At 41.9% G+C, this 19,784-nt stretch overlaps 1 protein-coding gene across 13 annotated transcripts in view; it reads right to left on the reverse strand.

Annotated features, from left to right (window-relative positions):
• MRAP2 (melanocortin 2 receptor accessory protein 2) overlaps window positions 1-19,784 on the reverse strand; it is a 145,115-nt gene that overhangs the window by 19,990 nt on the left and 105,341 nt on the right. For 7 of the 13 annotated variants that reach the window (XM_086316420.1, XM_086316428.1, XM_086316424.1 and 4 more), the window contains exons 2-3: window positions 15,315-15,447; window positions 4,950-5,049 (exon numbers count right to left, since the gene is read on the reverse strand). In XM_086316420.1, coding sequence (XP_086172546.1) covers window positions 4,950-5,049; window positions 15,315-15,447 — 233 coding nt within the window. Of the gene's footprint in view, window positions 1-4,364; window positions 4,497-4,949; window positions 5,050-13,122; window positions 13,278-15,314; window positions 15,448-19,784 lie in introns of those variants that run through there. The other 6 variants (XM_086316429.1, XM_086316430.1, XM_086316431.1 and 3 more) reach the window with 4 other exon arrangements.

The raw sequence follows: 19,784 nt of genomic DNA on the forward strand, positions 1-19,784 counted from the left end.
ATGGCCACCTGATGTGAAGAGCCAACTCATTGAAAAAGACCCTGATGTGGGAAAAGATTGAGGGCAGGAGGAGAAGGGTACGACAGAGGATGAGATGGTTGGGTGGCATCATCGACTCAATGCACATGAATTTGAGTAAACTCTGGGAGATAGTTCAGCCTGGCATGCTGCAGTCCATGGGGTTGGAAAGAGTTGGACACGATTGAGCAACTGAAAAACAACTTTTTCTGAGAGACATACCCAAGGTGAGGTGAAGCCAGGGTAGAATGAGTCACATTTGGCACATGTAGCTCCAACATGAAAGCTTAGGGCCTGGCTGTCCTGTGGGAGGAGGAGAATCTTCTGTTCCTTCCTACTCTTTACCTGCAGCCCTCTGCTCTCCCCAGGATGCCATGAGCCATGCAGGGGAGGACTAACCTTCACTGAGGGCTGCCTGCTGTGAGGCTAGTGCATACTAGCAGTTCTATAGGCATCAGTTCACTCAATCTTTACAGTACCCCGAGGAGGCAGATACTACTTTATTTTTACAAGTGAGGAATCATCAAGTACAGAGAGGCTAAAGTGAAGTTGCTCAGTTGTGTTCCACTCTTTGCGACCCCATGAACTGTAGCCTACCAGGTTCCTCTGTCCATGGGTTTCTCCAGGCAAGAATATTGGAGTGGGTTGCCATTTCCTTCTCCAGGGGATCTTCCCGACCCAGGGATTGAACGCGGGTCTCCCGCATTGCAGGCAGACGCTTTACCCTTTGAGCCACAGACAGACTAAGAATCCAGTAAATCATTCCAGTAAATCTGGAAATGTTTGACTCCAGAGCCCATACTTGATCCAATATGTGATAAAAGAAAACAAATCTTATTGCTTGCTAATATCTTTGCTGTAAGAGAAAAAGATTTAATATTACTGATATGAAGTCATTTAATGTAGGGGTAACAACAGGAGCTTCAAAGAGACTTTAGTTTGAGGCTTGGCTCCATTTGTTGTTGTTGTTCAGTCGCTGAGTCGTGTCTGGCTCTTTGAGACCCCATGGACTGCAGCACGCCAGGCTTTCCTTTCACTGTCTCCCAGAGCTTGCGCAAACTCATGTCCATTGAGTCTGTGATGCCATCTAATCATCTTGTCCTCTGTCGTTCCCTTCTCCTCCTGCCTTCAATCTTTCCCAGAATCAGGGTCTTTTCTAATGAATTGGCCCTTCGCATCAAGTGGTCAAAGTATTGGAGCTTCAGTTTCAGCATCAGTCCTTCCAATGAATATTCAGGACTGATTTCCTTTAGGATTGACTGGTTTGATCTCCTTATAGTCAAAGGGACTCTTCAAGAGTCTTCTCCAACACCACAGTTCAAAAGTATCAATTCTTCAGCACTCAGACTTCTTTATGGTCCAGCTCTGACATTCATACATGACTACTGAGAAAACCATAGCTTTGACTATATGGACATTTGTTGGCAAAGCAATGTCTCTGCTTTTTAATATGCATAATTTTTTTAAAACCTGTGAATCCTTATGTGAGTGATTCAGTCTCTTTTTTCTCATCTGTAAGGTGAGATTTTACAGGATAAATCCTATGTGATTTACTTCATCTTTCAGTGAGAACTTAGTGAGATTATACTATAAAGTGATTAACAGACCCTGACAGATGGTAAATGTCAAAAAATGTTCTTAGCATTATTCTCAGTGATTTATCATTATGTCCTCCATGTCTAATTATCAGGGGCAAACTTAAAACTGACTGTTTTATTTTAAAGTTGGCTGCTTGGATAATGTCTATTTTACAAAAAATATTTCCTGCCAAATAAATGTCAAGTTTACTAAGATATAAAACCATTGTTAACTGCTCCATTTAGGGATTTTTCCATGTGTCTGTATCATTCAGTTTGATTTGGATATACTACAGCCAAATGCATGTCTTACACTGCTTCAGAAAAACATTTAAAGTGTGGCCCTGAGGGCTCATCCATTGTTTCATTAAAAGTAAAAATAAAAAGGTCAAACTTGCTCCTTAACCTCACCAAAAGCATGTAGGATTACAATGACCCCTGTTCTTTGAGATGACTAAGAATCACCATCAAAAGAGAAATCATCTATTAGAAGGACAAACTGCCAACTGGAAAAGGGGAAAAACAAGCCTCAGCTACCCAGGGTCAACGTGAAATGTTAAGTCAATGTATTAGTCAGTGTTATCCAGAGAAACAGAACCAACAGGGGTGTTTGGGTGTGTATGTGTGAGTGTGTGAGTGTGTGTGTGTATGTGCCTGTGCACATTTATTTCTATATCTATCTATCTATCCATTCAGGGTGAGGTGGGGACAGATTTAGTTTAAGAAATTGGTTCATGTGATGGTGGAGACAGGCAAGTCCAAAATCTGTAGGGTTTGGACAGGCTGAAGACACAGGGAAGAGCTGCAGTCTGAGTCTGAAGGCAGTCCTTTGCCAGAATTCCTTTTTGCTAGACAGAGGTCCATCTGTTTCTAGGAACGCCTTTTGCAGTTGGATGAGGCCCCACCCTCATTATGGAGGATGATCAGTCTTCCTAAAAGACTGATCTCACCTAAAAAAAAAACCATCACAGAAACATCTAGAATAATGTTTCACCAAATATCATGGCCTAGACAAGCACAAAATTACTCATTACAGGAAGTCATGCTCCCTTTTGAGCTAGGGTGTTCCCATTTATAAAATCACGTGCATCTTATATCAAACAAGTACATCTCAATAACCATGCAAAGGTCCATCTGGCTATCTGAAGAGAAGGAAGATAAAGGGGTTTACTATTCCCCAATCACTCTACCAGATGTGCTATAACTTGAGTTTGTCCTCAGCTTCTTTTACTACTGCTATAATCTACACCATATTTCTAAACTCCTTGGACTAATATGCTGAAGCAAAGACATATGCAGATGTTTACAAAAACAAGGAGACAGAAAAGGGGAAGTTCATATTTTTTTAGTGGCTATTCCAGAGATTCTCAACCATCCATCTCCATAGCCTTCAATATAATGGTCTTTTACGTTCATTTAACATGTGTTTGAATTTTTCTCCCAGACCTTAATGTCTGAAAACAGCTATGTGATGGGCAGAACTGTTCCCTTTATCTATGACTAGTTGTTAGAGTTCAAGTGCAGGCTGAAGACTGAACAGCAGACACTGCAGACTGTGTGATGAGATACAATGAGAACACCACTGCTAGGCTGTGAGGATGAAGGGAGACATTGAATGGAAATGTGAGGATTTGAGCTCACTTTCTTCCATTTAGTCTCCCAGGTCATTCCCTACCCTTCCCCACCCTGCTCTGTGCCCTGGGAAACTGACCTCTGATGTAGGCTTTGGCCACTGGTAGTGGTGGGGTGCTCAGCCAGCGGGGAGCAGTGGTGAGAAAGGGGAGAGATGGGGAAAGACAGGTCTGGGTATTTATCGGAGGCTCCCTCCCTAAGAGGTCACACTGGGCTGTGTCCCTTGACCTGGGTCATTGCTCCTCTCAGCCAGTCTCTCTGCAGGGCTCCTGAAAGACAATCAGGGCCCTTCAGATTTGGGCATCTACTCCTCAGTGTTCTGAGCCCTGGCATCCTGCCCCATCCAGGAAGAGGGGCTGCTCTCTTCCCAGGCCACAACTTGTGACTAGTCCATTTGTCAAAAGCTCTAATTAAAAAAGATACACGCACCCCTATGTTCACAGCAGTACTATTCACAACAGCTGAGATACAGAGACAACCTAAATGTCCATCAAGGGATGAATGGATAGTGAAGATGTGGTACATATATCCAATGGAATATTACTCAGCCATAAAAAAGAATGCAATAATGCCATTTTGCAGCAACATCAATGCAACTAGAGATTATCATACTAAGTGAAGTAAGTCAGAAAGAAAAAGACAAATACCATATGACATCACTTATATGTGGAATCTAAAATATGGCCCAAATGAACCTATCTATGAAACAGAAATAGACTTATAGATATTGCCTTGTGGTTGCCAAGGTAACAGAGGAATGGACTGGGAGTTTGGGACTAGTAAATGCAAGCTAATAGATATAGAATGGATAAAAAGAAATATCCTACTGTATAAAACAGAGAACCACATTCAGTATCCTGGGATAAACCATTATGGAAAAGAATACTAAAAAAAACAGAAATATGTGTGTAACTGAGTCACTCTGCTGTAGAGCAGAAATTAACACAACATATTTCAATAAGAACATTAATTTTTTTAAAAGCTCTTCTAATTACCTAATTTGAATATGCTATCTGTTGCCTTCTGGAACTGACTGACAAGGTATCAAACAAGTTGTTATTTTTTCCTTTTTTTGGAAGAGTTAGGATTTTTAAAAGTCTCTAAAACATTTCTGAGTTTTTGCAAACCATAACTTACCAATTATGTTTTGATGTTATTCAACACTCATTAAGCATCCATGCAATCATTTCCTCCATAAATCCAAAGCCCATCACAGATGTTCTTTACCACATCATGAAAATTTTATAATCCTTTATCTCATTTTGAGGAAATTAAGTGCTGAATTCAGTGAATAATTAAACAATTTAGTCGAGTATCATTTCTCTGCTCCTTGAAATGTTTTTTAAGCTAGCTTTCATCCTATTTTTGTTATTGTCCTTTTTCATCGTTTTCAGTCTGGTGAGTCACCTAAATTCTTTTGGGAATAAGGAGAAAATCCATCCTAATTAGTAATCTTTCAAAATAAACAGCGAGCCAGGATCAGCATTAAGACTACAGGAAAGACCAAGAAACCCAGGTGCACGAGGGTTCACTTGAGAAGAAGCCTCAGAAGCAAGAGGCAGAGTGCCAGGAGGAAAACAGGTCCCACCCAACCAGCACCTGGGTCTGGACAGCAAATCCAGCTCTCCACCCATTAGAAGCAACCCCACCCCCTGGATACTGTTTCTGTTTCTTCAAGTCCCTGTGGGGTTTAACAGACATTTAGAAACAGCCCAAACTTACTCTTGGTGTGGGGCTCCTGTCTTGGTCAGCAGAGTCAGCACAAAAAACATAAAAATCACAAAGACCGCAAGGCCAACCCAAAATCCAATCACAATGGAATCTGTAAGACAGTTAACACTGGGATTAGTATTTCATAGCAACATAAAATTTAAACATTCAAGGAATCTGTGCTTTTTGATACATGAAATGAGAGAGGATGGTCACAGTCTTCTGAGACAACCTTGAACTATCGGACAACAGGGAACAGTTAATACAAGGAATGAGGGAAGAGTCCATGTCTTCAGGCTCCTGACTCAGGTAACACTCGGAGATGCCAGCCTTCCTGACTCTTGGTTCTACATCCCGATGGAAGAATTTAAGACGGAATCAGGCTGTCTAAGTCCTCAAGACTGAAGTGTCTTGAGTTAGAAAATCCAATTTTTAGCAGAAACTACAGGATGAAGCTTAAAATGACATCTGATTCAACTCAACCCAGTTTTGTTTTTTCACTCATGTTCATGCTGGCATAACTCACGTCTTCACTACATCCTGCAAAGAACATACAAATGGCCTCCTGAGTGCTCTTCTACCTTCAGTCTTTGCCTGGGCCTCATTTCTAATAGAATCTGCTTTATCGTACCTCTGATAATATTGCTCTTTCACAAAAAATACTTCAACAAAAATAGAATTGACCTTTTCCACATGAGAACAGATTCAATATACAAAGCACTTTTACAATATCTGGCATCTGAGAAGAAGGTAGCTCACGTTTGCAATCTATGATGCTAAAGCTGAAACTCCAGTACTTTGGCCACCTCATGCGAAGAGTTGACTCACTGGAAAAGACTCTGATGCTGGGAGGGATTGGGGGCAGGAGGAGAAGGGGACGACAGAGGATGAGATGGCTGGATGGTATCACTGACTCAATGGACGTGAGTCTGAGTGAACTCTGGGAGTTGGTGATGGACAGGGAGGCCTGGCGTGCTGCGATTCATGGGGTCACAAAGAGTCGGACACGACTGAGCGACTGATCTGATCTGATCTGATCTGATTGTTTAATCGGTCATTTTCTCCCAGTTGATCCTTACTTTAAAACTCATGCTTCCAACCAGTCTAGGCGACACTGTATTCCTGTATTTGCCTGAACCCTTAGGCATAGTTTCTTAATACTCACACCTTTTCAGGGGCCCATACCTTCACCTGGCTGGAGCAACCTTCCCCAAACTGGAGATAATGAAAGTCTATCCCTCATTCAAAGTGCATTCCCTACATCAACTCCTTCAGAAAGCCTAATCTCCCCAAATGATGTGCCTGCTCCCTCCTGTGAACCCCATGATTTTTCTGTCTGTGCTTCTCTACACAGGTCCCTCCTTGATCCTATCACAGGTAATAGTCACTAGTGTGTGTCTCTCACATGGGGCTGAGACTGAGCTGGCTACACAACCTGGCACATTCATCATAAGGTCTTAAGTTTGGGGGAAGCAACGGGGCTAAACTATTTTACATTTTCTGATCTATTCAAAGAAGTTTACCTACATGGCAATACAGTGAGGATGCCTAGCAATTTTTAAAAAGGTGAATAGAACTTATACACTGAATGTGTTTAAATACAAAGCATTATTCTAATTGAATTATGTGTATATAGCACTCTTTCTAATATGAAGAAGTCAGATTAGCAACTTGCTTTGCATAATTCTTACTTTTATTCTAAATATACTATTGCCTAGAGGGTAACAACCTTTATTTAACGACATTTTAAAAAATTATTTATTTTTAATTGAAGGATAATTGCTTTATAATATTGTGTTAGTTTCTGCCATACATCAACATGAATCAGCTATAAGTATACATATTTCCCCTCCTTCTTGATTCTCCCTCCCACCACCTACCCCTTCCCGCCCCTTAAGTTGTTACAGAGCCCCAGTTCATTCAATGGCATTTATTCAGTACTCTGGATGCAAAACCAATTTATCTTGCCCAGGGTTAAGAGTGCCTGAGAAACAGGAATTGTAGACTTTACCTTAAAAACTAATGGAAATGAAGCCTAACAAGACATAAGGACAAATACCAAAAAACACATGTGTACAAAAGCAATTAACATGTAACAATAGCATCTCAGTTATGGGGGCACAGACTGCAAAGCATCATTTTGCAGATAAATGACAGCTCAGCCTCCTCTACTTCATCAACTGCCTGAATAGCAAAAGCCAATTCTAAAATGACCTGCCAGCGTTATGTAAGTCCTCAGTTGAGAATTTAGTCATGTTGATTCATTTTCAAATCTGTTTACTAGGGAGGGGTTCGCATGAGGACAGCTCTCACACTGCCAATGGTGGCTGGATCCCCATGTGTCCTCCAGCCCCCTAGCCTAGGGTGGGCACAGGTAGAGGAGTGTGCCTTTAACCCAGCCCAGTCCCTTACCCTGGCTTTCTAGTGACCCAGGGAGCTGATCAAAAAGCAACAATAACGTGGGACCCGAGAGGGTCTCAGCCCTCAGCAAAGTCGTCACGAGAGAGAGGAGAGTGGGAATGAGGAGAGCTGTGGTTAGAATTTCAGAATCCCCATGGTCCAGTGGCATTTTCACGCATTCTCTTGATAATGTGGAATCCACGTTTCTCATGACAATATGCTTTAAGTAGCTTTGCTTACTCACATTCTCCCCCAGAGGAAATTCTGCTTCCTCAGATTATCTCTGTTAATTCTCCTCTACCTCATCCTCTGACACGCGGCCCAAGCCCAGATAACTTTCTCACTCTGAGCCCTTTTCAGAGAACTTCAGAGAGCTCCATCTGATTCCAGGAACAACCAAACTCTCTTGAAGTTTTATTTCTATGTCATTTCATGGCCACAAGCATTTCAGTGAAAAGAGGAATACAGAGCCTCTGGTCTTCCCCAGAGTACCCTTTCTCAGGAGGAAGTCAGAACAGAGGTTTACATAGAGTGAGTGGGGGCTCCAAGAAACCTGGTTGGTTAAGGAAAAGCCTTCCACGGGGGTTTCTAATACAGCCAAACAGCTACTTCTGTCCTGTCTAGAGACTGAGCTACTTAGAGACCATTACAGCAAGAGAGTACGGTAAGAGAAAACTGCCCAGGGGAATTCCAGATAGAATGCATCATAATAAAATAACTTTCCCTTTGTCTGACCTCTAGTGAAAGGAATCAAACAAGAGAGCTGACAGCTGCACGGTTTTCACTGCTATGATCTGTTTTTCCATACATTATGTTCTCCAATCTAGGGGAGGATGAGAGTAACTATCCCATCCCATTCCCCCCACCCCCACCACCAGTCAGAATGGCCATCATTAAAAGTTTACAAACAATAAATACCAGAAACGGTGTGGAGAAAGGGAACCTTTCTACACTGCTGGTGAGAATGCATAGCCACTATGAAGTTGGAGTGGCTTAACCTCCACTTAAGTATGGAGGTTCCTTAAAAAACTAAAAATAGAGCTACCATATGATCCAGCAATCCCACTCCTGGGCAAATATCCAGAGAAAACCATGGTTTGAAAGAATACATGCACCCCAATGTTCAACTGCAGCACTGTTTACAACAGCCAAGACGTGGAAGCAAACTCAGTGTCCATTAACAGATGAATGGATAAAGATGTGGTACATATACACAATGGAATATTACTCAGCCATTAAAAAGAATGCAATAATGTGATGATCATACTAAGTGAAGTAAGTCAGAGAAAGACAAATATTGTAATGGTTATACATGAAATATTAAAAAAAATGATACAAATTAACTTATTTATAAAACAGAAACAGACTTACAGACTGAGAAAACAAACTGATGGTTACCAAAAGAGAAAGGAGGAGGGGAGGGGTAAATTGGGAGTTTGGGATTAACATACACTCACTACTGTGTATAACATAGATAACCAACAAAGACCTACTGTACAGCACAGGGAACTCTGCTAAATATCTTGTAGTAATGTAAATGGAAAAAGAATTTGAAAAGCAACAGGTATCTGTGTAACTGAATCACTTTGATGGTCATCTGAAACTAACACAAAATTGCGTTAGGTTGGCCAAGAAGTTTGTTTTTGGCCAAACTCTTTGCAGCCCCATGGACTGTAGCCTGCCAGGCTTCTCTGTCCACAGGGATTCTCCAGGCCAGAATACTAGAGTGGGTTGCCATGCCCTCCTCCAGGGGATCTTCCCAACCTAGGGACTGAACCCAGGTCTCCTGCATTGCAGGCAGATTCTTTACCATCTGAGCCACCAGGGAAGCCCAAGAATACTGGAGTGGGTCGCCTATCCCTTCTCCAGGGGAACTTCCCAACCAAGGAATTGAATTGGGTTGATTTGGTACCAGCTGAGCTACCAGGGAAGCCCAAATCAGCTATAGTCCAATATAATAAAAATTTTTAAAAAAGAATATATTGTGACCTTTCCATCTCGTGGTTGTATGAAAAGCAAGGGTTACTGCTTAATTTGAAAGACAGGGCTCAGGACACCAGAGCAAGCACTGTCCTCATACCGATTCTGGTTCCTAAGGTGTTAGGATCAGTTCTGTGGTATGGACTACTCCTTGCAAGGAGTCAACAGTGGGCTTCCAGCACTTGTGTCTGCTGTGCTCCCAATTACAGGTCTTACTGCAAACCATGGGGCATTTTCTGTAATGTTCTTCCCCAGGTATCTTATAGCTCAATCTCTCACTTCCTTCAGGCATTTTTTCATATTTCTCCTTCTCAAGAAGGCCTTCCATGGCCGTTCTATCTATACTTTCACCTCCACACTTCACACCTCCTTTCCCTACTTTATCTTTTATCACCATCTGGCATAGTTTGTCTATTTGTTTACTATCTGTCTCTCTGAGTAGAATGCAAGATCCATAAGAGACGGGCTTTTTTCTTTTCTGTTCACTGCTGTACCTCCATTACTTAACATGGGGCTGCACGCAAAGGAGACACAGATGTAAAGAACAGACTTTTGGACTCAGTGGGAGAAGGTGAGGGTGGGGTGATTTGAGAGAACAGCACTGAAACATGTACGTTATCATATGTAAATGGATGACCAGTGCAAGTTTGATGCATAAAGAAGGGCACCCAAAACTGGCACTCTGGGACAACCCAGAAGGATAGTGTGGGGAGGAACACAGGAGGGAGATTCAGGATGGAGGGGATGCATGTGTACCTGTGGGCGATTCATGCTGATGTATGGCAAAAGCCATCACAATATTGGAAAGCAATTATCCTTCAATTAAATTTATTAACAAAAATAGTGCTGCAAATAACAGGTGCTCAATAAATACGTATAGAATGAATGGATGAATGAATGTCCATTTTTCTGGTACCAAATGTATGTCAGATACAGGTCCACTTCAGATAGTTATAAAGTTTATTACCAGATTTGAAACTGAAGGCAAAAGGAGAATTTACAATGATCATCAGAGGTTGTTTCTCAGATGAAAGACCCTATAGAGATAGGATCTTAATTTCAGCAGGAAGGAGAACTTAGTCTAACTAGAGATGTAACTATTGTTGCTAAGAACAACCCATCACAGGTAAAGTAAAAAGATAACTGTTATGGTCTCTCCTATCTTCCTAAACGCTTCTTCTTGAAGTGACTGATTTTCATTCTTTTCAACTTGCACCTAATTGGCTTTGAATTTTTCTCAGCAAAATAAGGAGATGCACATGAAGCCCAGAATAACAGCTTTTTAAAATGGAAGACACTAATCCTAAAGGTACACAGTACAATAATTGACTTATTTTCCTGTATGTCTTGGAGTTTGTTCTGGAAGCTAAGAGCCTCTAATCAGATCTCTTATATCAAAATAGTAAAGACTTACCTAGGAATTTCTGTTTTTTGCCTAAAATGAATGCTAACACTGACAAAAAGCTCTCCTTCTTAATGGTATAGTAAGTAAAATGTGTAAGTAATGCCTACATTTCTGCCTATATTTTGCAGGAATTTTTTCCAGCTATAATCATCTCTAAATGTAATATGCCCCAAAGAGATTTTCAACTTCCCTGGAAATGCCCCAACCAAAATTACAGCAGTATTGCCCTTTAAACTAAGAAAAAGAGGCAGAAGCAAAATGACACAAAAATAAAATCTGTGTCATGAAGTTATAAAAACTTAGATTACAGGAAAACATATGGTGATTTGCCCAGTCAATTGCCCCTCAATTAATTTTAATTAAGGATTTAATTAAAATCCTTAACAGCAAGTATCCTTACCCACAGACTGTTCCAGAAAAATAACGGATTAAAGAATCAAAGCAAATTAAGGAGGGTGATTCACACCCTGACAGCAATAGCCCTCCATCAGATAATGGATGAGAGTACATCCTAACAGATTGCACGTGCTTTTCTTTTACTTCCATACAGAACTACTGAGCAGAAAATAACAACAAAGGAGTGTGTGAAAGCATTTGATTATTACTATTCACTTCAGGGGTAAAGGATATGTGATTTAGTTAATGCTTTTTAAGGAACAAAAATAGAAAGCTCCTGATATAGGAAATTTTTAACTCCAAACCCTTTACAACCCCACCGATGGAGACCAGAAGGCAGGAATCAGCCAGCTATCACTGCCCCTGTCCCTCTAATAGTCCAGGAGTTGCTCAACCACAGCCACCAGCAATCAGCAGCATCCAGACCCTCAGGACCTACAGGTGAAGCCAGGCTCTTGTGGTCCTTCCTGCAATCAGGGGTGAGGAAAAGTCTAAAACTTAATTAGCTGGAACTGGGGGTCGACCAAGATGGAGGCTTGGGAGGCTCCTGTGGTCCCCTCTTCCCACAGACACATGGAATATATGGCTACATATGGAGCAGTTCCCTCTGAAAGAGTTCCAGAAGCTAGCTGAATGACTCCTACACATCTGACAAATGAGAAAGTACCCACCTTCAAATCAGTAAGAAAGGCTGAGTCATCTCCTGCCATTAACCCCACCCCCAGCAGAGCATCATGCAATCAGAGGTAAGCCCCAATTCTCATCCTCCCTGAGGAAGGATCTGGACCACACATCTGGAGCCCCACTGGAGGCAGTTCAAGATAGCAGTGTAAGAAGGTCCCAAATTCACCTTCTCCTAGGGACATACAACTACAACTACACAGGGATACTTTCCTCAGAAAAGACCTAAAAACTGAACAATCAGAGCCTCTATGACAAAGGATAAAAAGACAGCACTGAGACAGTTAGCAGAGGCAGAAACACAGTCTCACCAAAAAAAAAAAAAAAAAACCAAACAGAAAAAAACTCCATCCTAGGTGCAGCAATCCACAATTGGGAGAGATCTCAAAAATACAGAACTCTTCTCTAAGGTGAGAGGGGTCTGAGTTCCATCAAAAGCATCCCAGATCGCCGATCCTGCCTAGGAAAAACAAGCCTCCAAAATGGTTGACTTTAAAAAACCAATGGGTGTTACTTTCAGGAAAAACAGAGCTCTGTAGGGAATGGAGAATATGTTTAAAGGGCTCGTGCACAGACTCCCTCACCCGGGGACCTAGTACAAAACACCAATTTGAAAATCACTTGGACTATTCAGAAAGGAGACCCACTAACTAATCTTAAAGCTTCTGCTGGAGAGGCACAAATTTGCTGGGACTCTTTCCGGTGATGGACACATTGGCAGATGCCATTTTTATGATCTCATTCTACCTTGCTAATTCCAGGGCTGGTGGGTGCCATCTTAGAACTCTCCCTCTAACCTGCTAGTGTCAGTAGGGGTGCGCCCCTGGGAGCCCCACCCACCCCTGTGTCACAGCTGCAAGCCACAGCTGGGCTGGGCAAGCACTCTGCCCACTGCGCAGCCCATACAGGGCTTGAGTTTCCTTGAGTGCCTAGCTCTGGTGGCCAGGGCTTCTCACAAAACATTTCCTACATGCCACTCCTTTAAGACTGGAAGAAGTGGCTGTTTTAGCTAATGCACAGAAACCAACACAGAGAGTCAAGAAGAAGGAAGAAATAGAGGAATATGTTCCAAACAAAAGAACAAGATAAATCTCTAGAAATAGATCTTAGTGAGAGTTCAAAATAAGGGTCATAAATATAGGAGTAAGCTCTTTGATATCACTCTTAGTAATGATTTTTTGGATTTAACACCCAAAGCAAAGGCAACAAAAGCAAAATAAACAAGTAGGACTACATTAAACTAAATAGCTTCTGCATAGCAAAGTGAAAGTGAGGTTGCTCAGCCCTGTCGGACTCTTTGCAACCCTATGGACTGTAGCCTACCAGGCTCCTCCGTCCATGGGATTTTCCAGGCAAGAGTACTGGAGTGGGTTGCCACTTCCTTCTCCAGGGGATCTTCCTGACCCAGGGATTGAACCTGGATCTCCTGTATTGCAGGTAGATGCTTTACCATCGGAAACCATCAATAAAGTGAAAAGGTCACCTATGGAATAGAAGACATATAGAAGACATAGAAGACATATGCAAACCACATATCTGGTAAGAGTTTAACATCTAAATTATACAAGGGACTCGTATAACTCAATAGCAAAATAAACCCAATTAAAATATGGGCAAAGGGCCTGAACAGACATATTTCTGCAGACAATATCCAAATGTTACAGGCACGTGAAAATGTATTCAACATCGCCAATCATTAGGGAAATGCAGTTCAAAACCTCAAAGAGATATCATCTCACCCCTGTTAGAATCAAAAAAGACAAGAGAGAACAAATGTTGGTGAGGATATGGAGAAAAGATAACCCTTGTACACTGTTGGCAGGAATGTAACTGGTATAGCCACTATGTATGAAGTTCCTCAAGAAATTAAAACAGAACTACCATAAGATCCAGCTTTTCCACTTTTGGAAATAGAGCCAAAGGAAATGAAAGCATTACCTTGAAGAGGGTATCTGTACTCTCCTGTTCATTGCAGCATTATTCATAATAGCCAAGGTATGGAAACAATCTCACTGTCTATTCACTGATGAATGGATTAAGAAAATGTGATAGATGATAGATATTTGAATATTATTCAGCCTTTAAGAAGGAAATATTGTTATTTATGACAACAAGGGTGAAACTGGAAGGCATTATATAAAGTGAGATAAGCTAGTTAGAGAAAGACAATTAGAGCATGATATCACTTATATGTAGACTTTAAAAGAGAAGTCGAACTCAAAGAAACAGAGAGTGGAAAAGTGGTTGCCAGAGGCTGAAGGGTGCGGAAATCGGGAGAGGTTGGTAAAAAGAGTACAAACTTTTCAGCTATAAGATGAATAAGGTCTGGGGACCTGACGTGTAACATGGAAAGTATAGTTGATAATATTATCTTGTACAATTGGCAAGAGAGTAGAACCTAAATGTTCTTACCAATGGATAAACAATCAAATACATATACCTGAGGTGATAGAAATGTTAATTAAGTTGATGGAGAGAATCTCTCACAATATACACAATGTATCATTATTTTATTTATTGTATAAATATATGACAATTTTATTTGTCAATTATATCTCAATGAAGCTGGAAAAAACTAGAAAGTCCACCTTGCAATGGAGCAGCAAGTAGGGGTGAGAGATCATGATGCCAAGACAGCTCAGAGAGGCAGAGGCCAGAAAATATGAAAGGAGTGAAAGCACTTCCTTGGCCACATTCATCTTCAATTCTAATCCTCTTGTATTTCTTAAACATGTCCCATTCATCTGGTTCAGTAAAGGACCTACCACTTTTATAGTACTGTGGACATTCATTCTGAAACAGCCAAACATCTCTAGGATATTTACAGGGTAACCACGACAGGGCCCGGGAATGGGCAGCAGTTTCTGCTCATGTCAACTCTGCTTAAGGAAACAGCTGTTTCATGCTTGCCAGTCAGCAGGCAGTTATGACTAGAGGTGAACAGTACCCTTTCATAGAATTATATTTCCTTGCTCTGTGCTAGATGATTAATTACTCCAATAACATGAAGCACAATTCATGCCTATAACACAGAGTTGGGAATGATCGTGAACTCTTCTGGTCCTTTATCATGAAAAAACACAGACAAAAAAAAAAGAAAAAACACAGACAGACTGCTTTCCACAGTCTCAGAAACCCAGCAGGGCTGAAGGATGCTGTGAACCAAGTGTTACAAAAGGAAGGTTCTTCAAATTAGAGTCCTAGATTCTATTTGTGTATACATTTTTGATGGTCTAAATGTTCACAGTTTTGGAGAGCTGGAATCATTAAAATTTTTAAGTTTCAATTTGAAAGGGACATTGACTCATCTTCCACTAAGGGAATCTTGCAAGTTCTTCATCATTCACGTTATACATCCCAGATCAATGAGCCTATATATGGAGGGGATTTAGGGGGGTTAGGGGGTAGAGGATAAAGTTATGTATAAGCATGTTCGGGGAAAGTTAACACTGGTGGCTTCACACATTAAGGCAAACACACAACATGCTTACAGTGGGAAATTGCACAAGACTTACATTTGTGAGCCTTCAGTCCTTCAAAGGAAACTGGTCCAATCTCATAATACTCATATTCCCAGGTATAATCAGAATTAGACGCAGATTGCTGGGCTGTCCTGTTAGAAATTAACCTCTGGGCAGACATTTCTACCTGCACAAATGGAGAAAGGCAAGCATAGAGTTTGTTAACTTACCCACACTGTCCTTGACCATCTTCAGGAGGTCAGCAGGCAAAAGCCTAAGGGAGGTCTTATCCATCAGGTAAAGGACATTTCTCCCTGGCTTCCCATACTTCACCCCAAGAGGTCATTATTTCCTTTTCTCTCTCCACGAGACTGGCATATATTTGTAACCAGACATCATGTTTTCTTTTGAGGTTGTTCCCCCAGAACTTAACCCAGTGCCTAGCACACAACCACGTTCCAGTAACTGACGAAAGAAAGAAGGAGGGAGAGAGTGTACCCAAATCCTCTGAGCTCACAACTTTAGCCTGACCACATATCACCACCTATAAAGAGCCTACAGAGGATAAATAAAGTCAGTGGCAGGAGAGAAGCAGCTCAATAGATTTCTATCAAGCACCTTCCATAGAAAAATAAGGACATGCCACCTACATCTAATGAAATAGAGTGGAGCAAGAGAAGGGGACATCAAAAGTCACATCATTGGGGAAGATCCTCAGTGGAAGCCCCAGTCTTGGCCACCACTAATTCCTGAAATTTGTCCTATTTTCTGGATATGCCAATGCCTTTATCTGTTACAATTTTAGATTAAAAAAATGCTGACTTCTTTGTGAAATGAGGTTGCACTATCCAGCATGGACACCTAGGATGACAAGTCCACAGAGCCAGCATCCAGCACCATGCACCTGTGATATGTGAGGCACCGTATATTGTGGGCTAGAAGGAGACGTCAGGCCAGGACCCCAGAGACCTCCCCTAAATAATGGGGGAAGAATGTGTGTGCATGCTCAGGTACTTAGTTCTGTCTGACTCTTTGTAACCCCATGGACTGTAGCCCACCAGGCTCCTCTGTCCATGGGATTTCCTTGGCAAAAATACTGGAGTGGGTGGCTATTCCCTTCTCCAGGGGATCATCCTGACCCAGGGATCAAACCTGTGTTTCCTGCATTGCAAGCAGATTCTTTACCACCTGGGAAGCCATAATGGGGGAAGAACACTAAGCAACAAATAACAGTAACATAAGCAAGAATTTGGAGAAGGCAATGGCACCCCACTCCAGTACTCTTGCCTGGAAAATCCCATGGATGGGGGAGCCTGGTGGGCTGCCATCTATGGGGTCACACAGAGCCAGACACGACTGAGCGCCTTCACTTTCACTTTTCACTTTCATGCACTGGAGAAGGAAATGGCAATCCACTCCAGTGTTCTTGCCTGGAGAATCCCAGGGACAGGGGAGCCTGGCAGGCTGCCGTCTATAGGGTTGCACAGAGTCGGACACAACTAAAGCGACTTTGCAGCAGCAGCAAGGAAGAATTTGAATGAAGTACCAGCCAAAACCAAGATTCGCTGAACAGTATAAACACTGAGTACCATTGCCCCACCCAAGAGCTTTCTGAAGCTCCCCTTCTTCCACCCACCATAGGTCAGGACCACCCACTGCTGCCTCCAGGGCACAACCTCCAGAGAAGCTGAGGCAAAATCTCTACCAGCCTTCTGCCCCAAAGCATGAGTCTCACCTTTCCTTCTTTCTTTTTTTTAAAAAATTAATTAATTTATCTTAATTGAAGGCTAATTACTTTACAATATTGTGGTGGTTTTTGTCATACATTGACATATATCGGCCATGGCTGTATATGTGTCTCCCATCTCAACTCCCCCTCCCACCTTCCTCCCCATCCCATCCCTCTGGGTTGTCCCAGTGCACTGGCTTTGAGTGCCCTGTTTCATGCATCAAACTTGGACTAGTGATCTATTTCACATATGGTAATATACATGTTTCAATGCTATTCTCTCAAATCATCCCACCCTCGCCTTCTCCCAGAGTCCAAAAGTCTGTTCTTTAGATCTGTCTCTTTTGCTGTCTCACATAAAGGGTCATTGTTACCATCTTTCTAAATTCCATTGCTAAGTCACATCAGTCTTGTCCAACTCTGTGCGACCCCATAGATGGCAGCCCACCAGGCTCCCCCGACTCTGGGATTCTCCAGGCAAGAACACTGGAGTGGGTTGCCATTTCCTTCTCCAGTGCATGAAAGTGAAAAGTGAAAGTGAAGTTGCTCAGTCATGTCCGACTCTTTGCGGCCCCATGGACTGTAGCCTACCAGGCTCCTCCCTCCATGGGATTTCCTAGGCAAGAGTACTGGAGTGGGTTACCATTGCCTTCTCCCTAAATTCCATATATATGCGTTAATATACTGTATTGGTGTTTTTCTTTTTGATTTACTTTGCTCTGTAATAGGCTCCAGTTTCATCCACCTCATTAGAACTGATTCAAATGTGTTCTTTTAAATAGCTGAGTAATATTCCATTGTGTATATGTATCATAGCTTTCTTATCCATTCATCTGCTGATGGACATCTAGGTTGCTTCTATGTCTGGGCTATTATAAACAGTGCTGCAATGAACACTGGGGTACATGTGTCCCTTTCAACTCTGGTTTCCTTAGTGTATATGCCCAGCAGTGGGATTGCTGGGTCATATGGCAGTTCTATTTTCAGTTTTTTAAGGAATCTTCACACTGTTCTCCATAGTGGCTATACTGGTTTGCATTCCCATCAACAGTATAAGAAGGCTCCCTTTTCTCCATACCCTCTCCAGTACTTATTGTCTGTAGACTTTTTGATAGCAGCCATTCTGACCAATGTGAGATGATACCTCATTGTGGTTTTGATTTGCATTTCTCTGATAATGAGTGATGTTGAGCATCTTTTCATGTGTTTGTTAGCCATCTGTATGTCTTCTTTGGAGAAATGTCTGTTTAGTTCTTTGGCCCAGTTTTTGATTGGGTTGTTTATTTTTCTGCTTTTGAGCTGCATGAGCTGTTTGTTGCTTTGTCAGTTGCTTCATTTGTTATTTTCTCCCACTCTGAAGGCTATCTTTTCACCTTGCTTATAGTTTCCTTTGTTGTGCAAAAGCTTTTAAGTTTAATTAGGTCCCATTTGTTTATTTTTGCTTTTATTTCCATTATTCTAGGAGGTGGGTCATAGAGGATCTTGCAGTGATTTATGTCAGAGAGTGTTTTGCCTATGTTTTCCTCTAGGAGTTTTAGTTTCTGGTCTTACATTTAGATCTTTAATCCATTTTGAGTTTATTTTGGTGTATGGTGTTAGAAAGTGTTCTAGTTTCATTCTTTTACAGGTGGTTGACCAGTTTTCCCAGCACCACTTGTTAAAGAGATTGTCCTTTCTCCACTGTACATTTTCGCCTCCTTTGTTAAAAATAAGGGGTCCATAGGTATGTAGATTTATCTCTGGGCTTTCTGTTTTGTTGCATTGATATATTTTTGTCTTCGTGCCAGTACCATACTGTCTTGATGACTGTAGCTTTGTAGTACAGTCTGAAGTCATCACCTTTCCCTATTGCTTTCTTCCCCATTCCCAGTCCTGGACACCACAGAAACAGACTCCAAGCCCTCACATCCTGTTGTTCAAAACAGGGTGTGCTCTGACCCAGAGATGTGTGACAGTATCAGAATTAGAGGGTGACTATGAGTGCCCAGCCAAACAAATCACTACTCCAAAGGGAGAAGTTCAGTTCAGTTCAGTCGCTCAGTCGTGTCTGACTCTTTCTGACCTGCTGAACCGCAGTACACCAGGTCTCCCTGTCCATCACCAACTCCCGGACTTTACCCAAACCCATGTCCATTGAGCCAGTGATGCCATCCAGCCATCTCATCCTCTGTCGTCCCCTTCTCCTCCTGTCCTCAATCTTTCCCAGCATCAGGGTCTTTTCCAATGAGTCAGTTCTTCACAGCAGGTGGCCAAAGTATTGGAATTTCAGCTTTAGCATCAATCCTTCCAATGAATATTCAGGACTGATTTCCTTTAGGATGGACTGGTTGGATCTCCTTGCAGTCCAAGGGACTCTCAAGAGTATTCTCCGACAAAACACAGTTCAAAAGCATCAATTCTTTGGCGGTCAGCTTTCTTTATAGTCCAACTCTCACATCCATACATGACCAAAGGAAAAACCATAGCCTTGACTAGAGGGACCTTGGTTGACAAAGTAATGTCTCTGCTTTTTAATAAGCTGTCTAGGTTGGTCATAACTTTCCTTCCAAAGAGTAAGTGTCTTTTAATTTCATGGCTGCAGTCACCATCTGCAGTGATTTTGGAGCCCAGAAAAATAAAGTCTGACACTGTTTCCACTGTTTCCCCATCTATTTCCCATGAAGTGATGGGACCAGATGCCATGATCTTTGTTTTCTGAATGTTGAGCTTTAAGCCAACTTTTTCACTCTCTTCTTTCACTTTCATCAAGAGGCTCTTTAGTTCTTCTTCACTTTCTGCCATAAGGGTGGTGTCAT

The sequence above is a fragment of the Bos grunniens genome, chromosome 9 (genome assembly GCF_055505025.1).
Source record: "Bos grunniens cultivar Pamir isolate PY7600 chromosome 9, Bosgru_T2T1.0, whole genome shotgun sequence".
NCBI classification, from domain to species: Eukaryota; Metazoa; Chordata; class Mammalia; order Artiodactyla; family Bovidae; genus Bos; species Bos grunniens.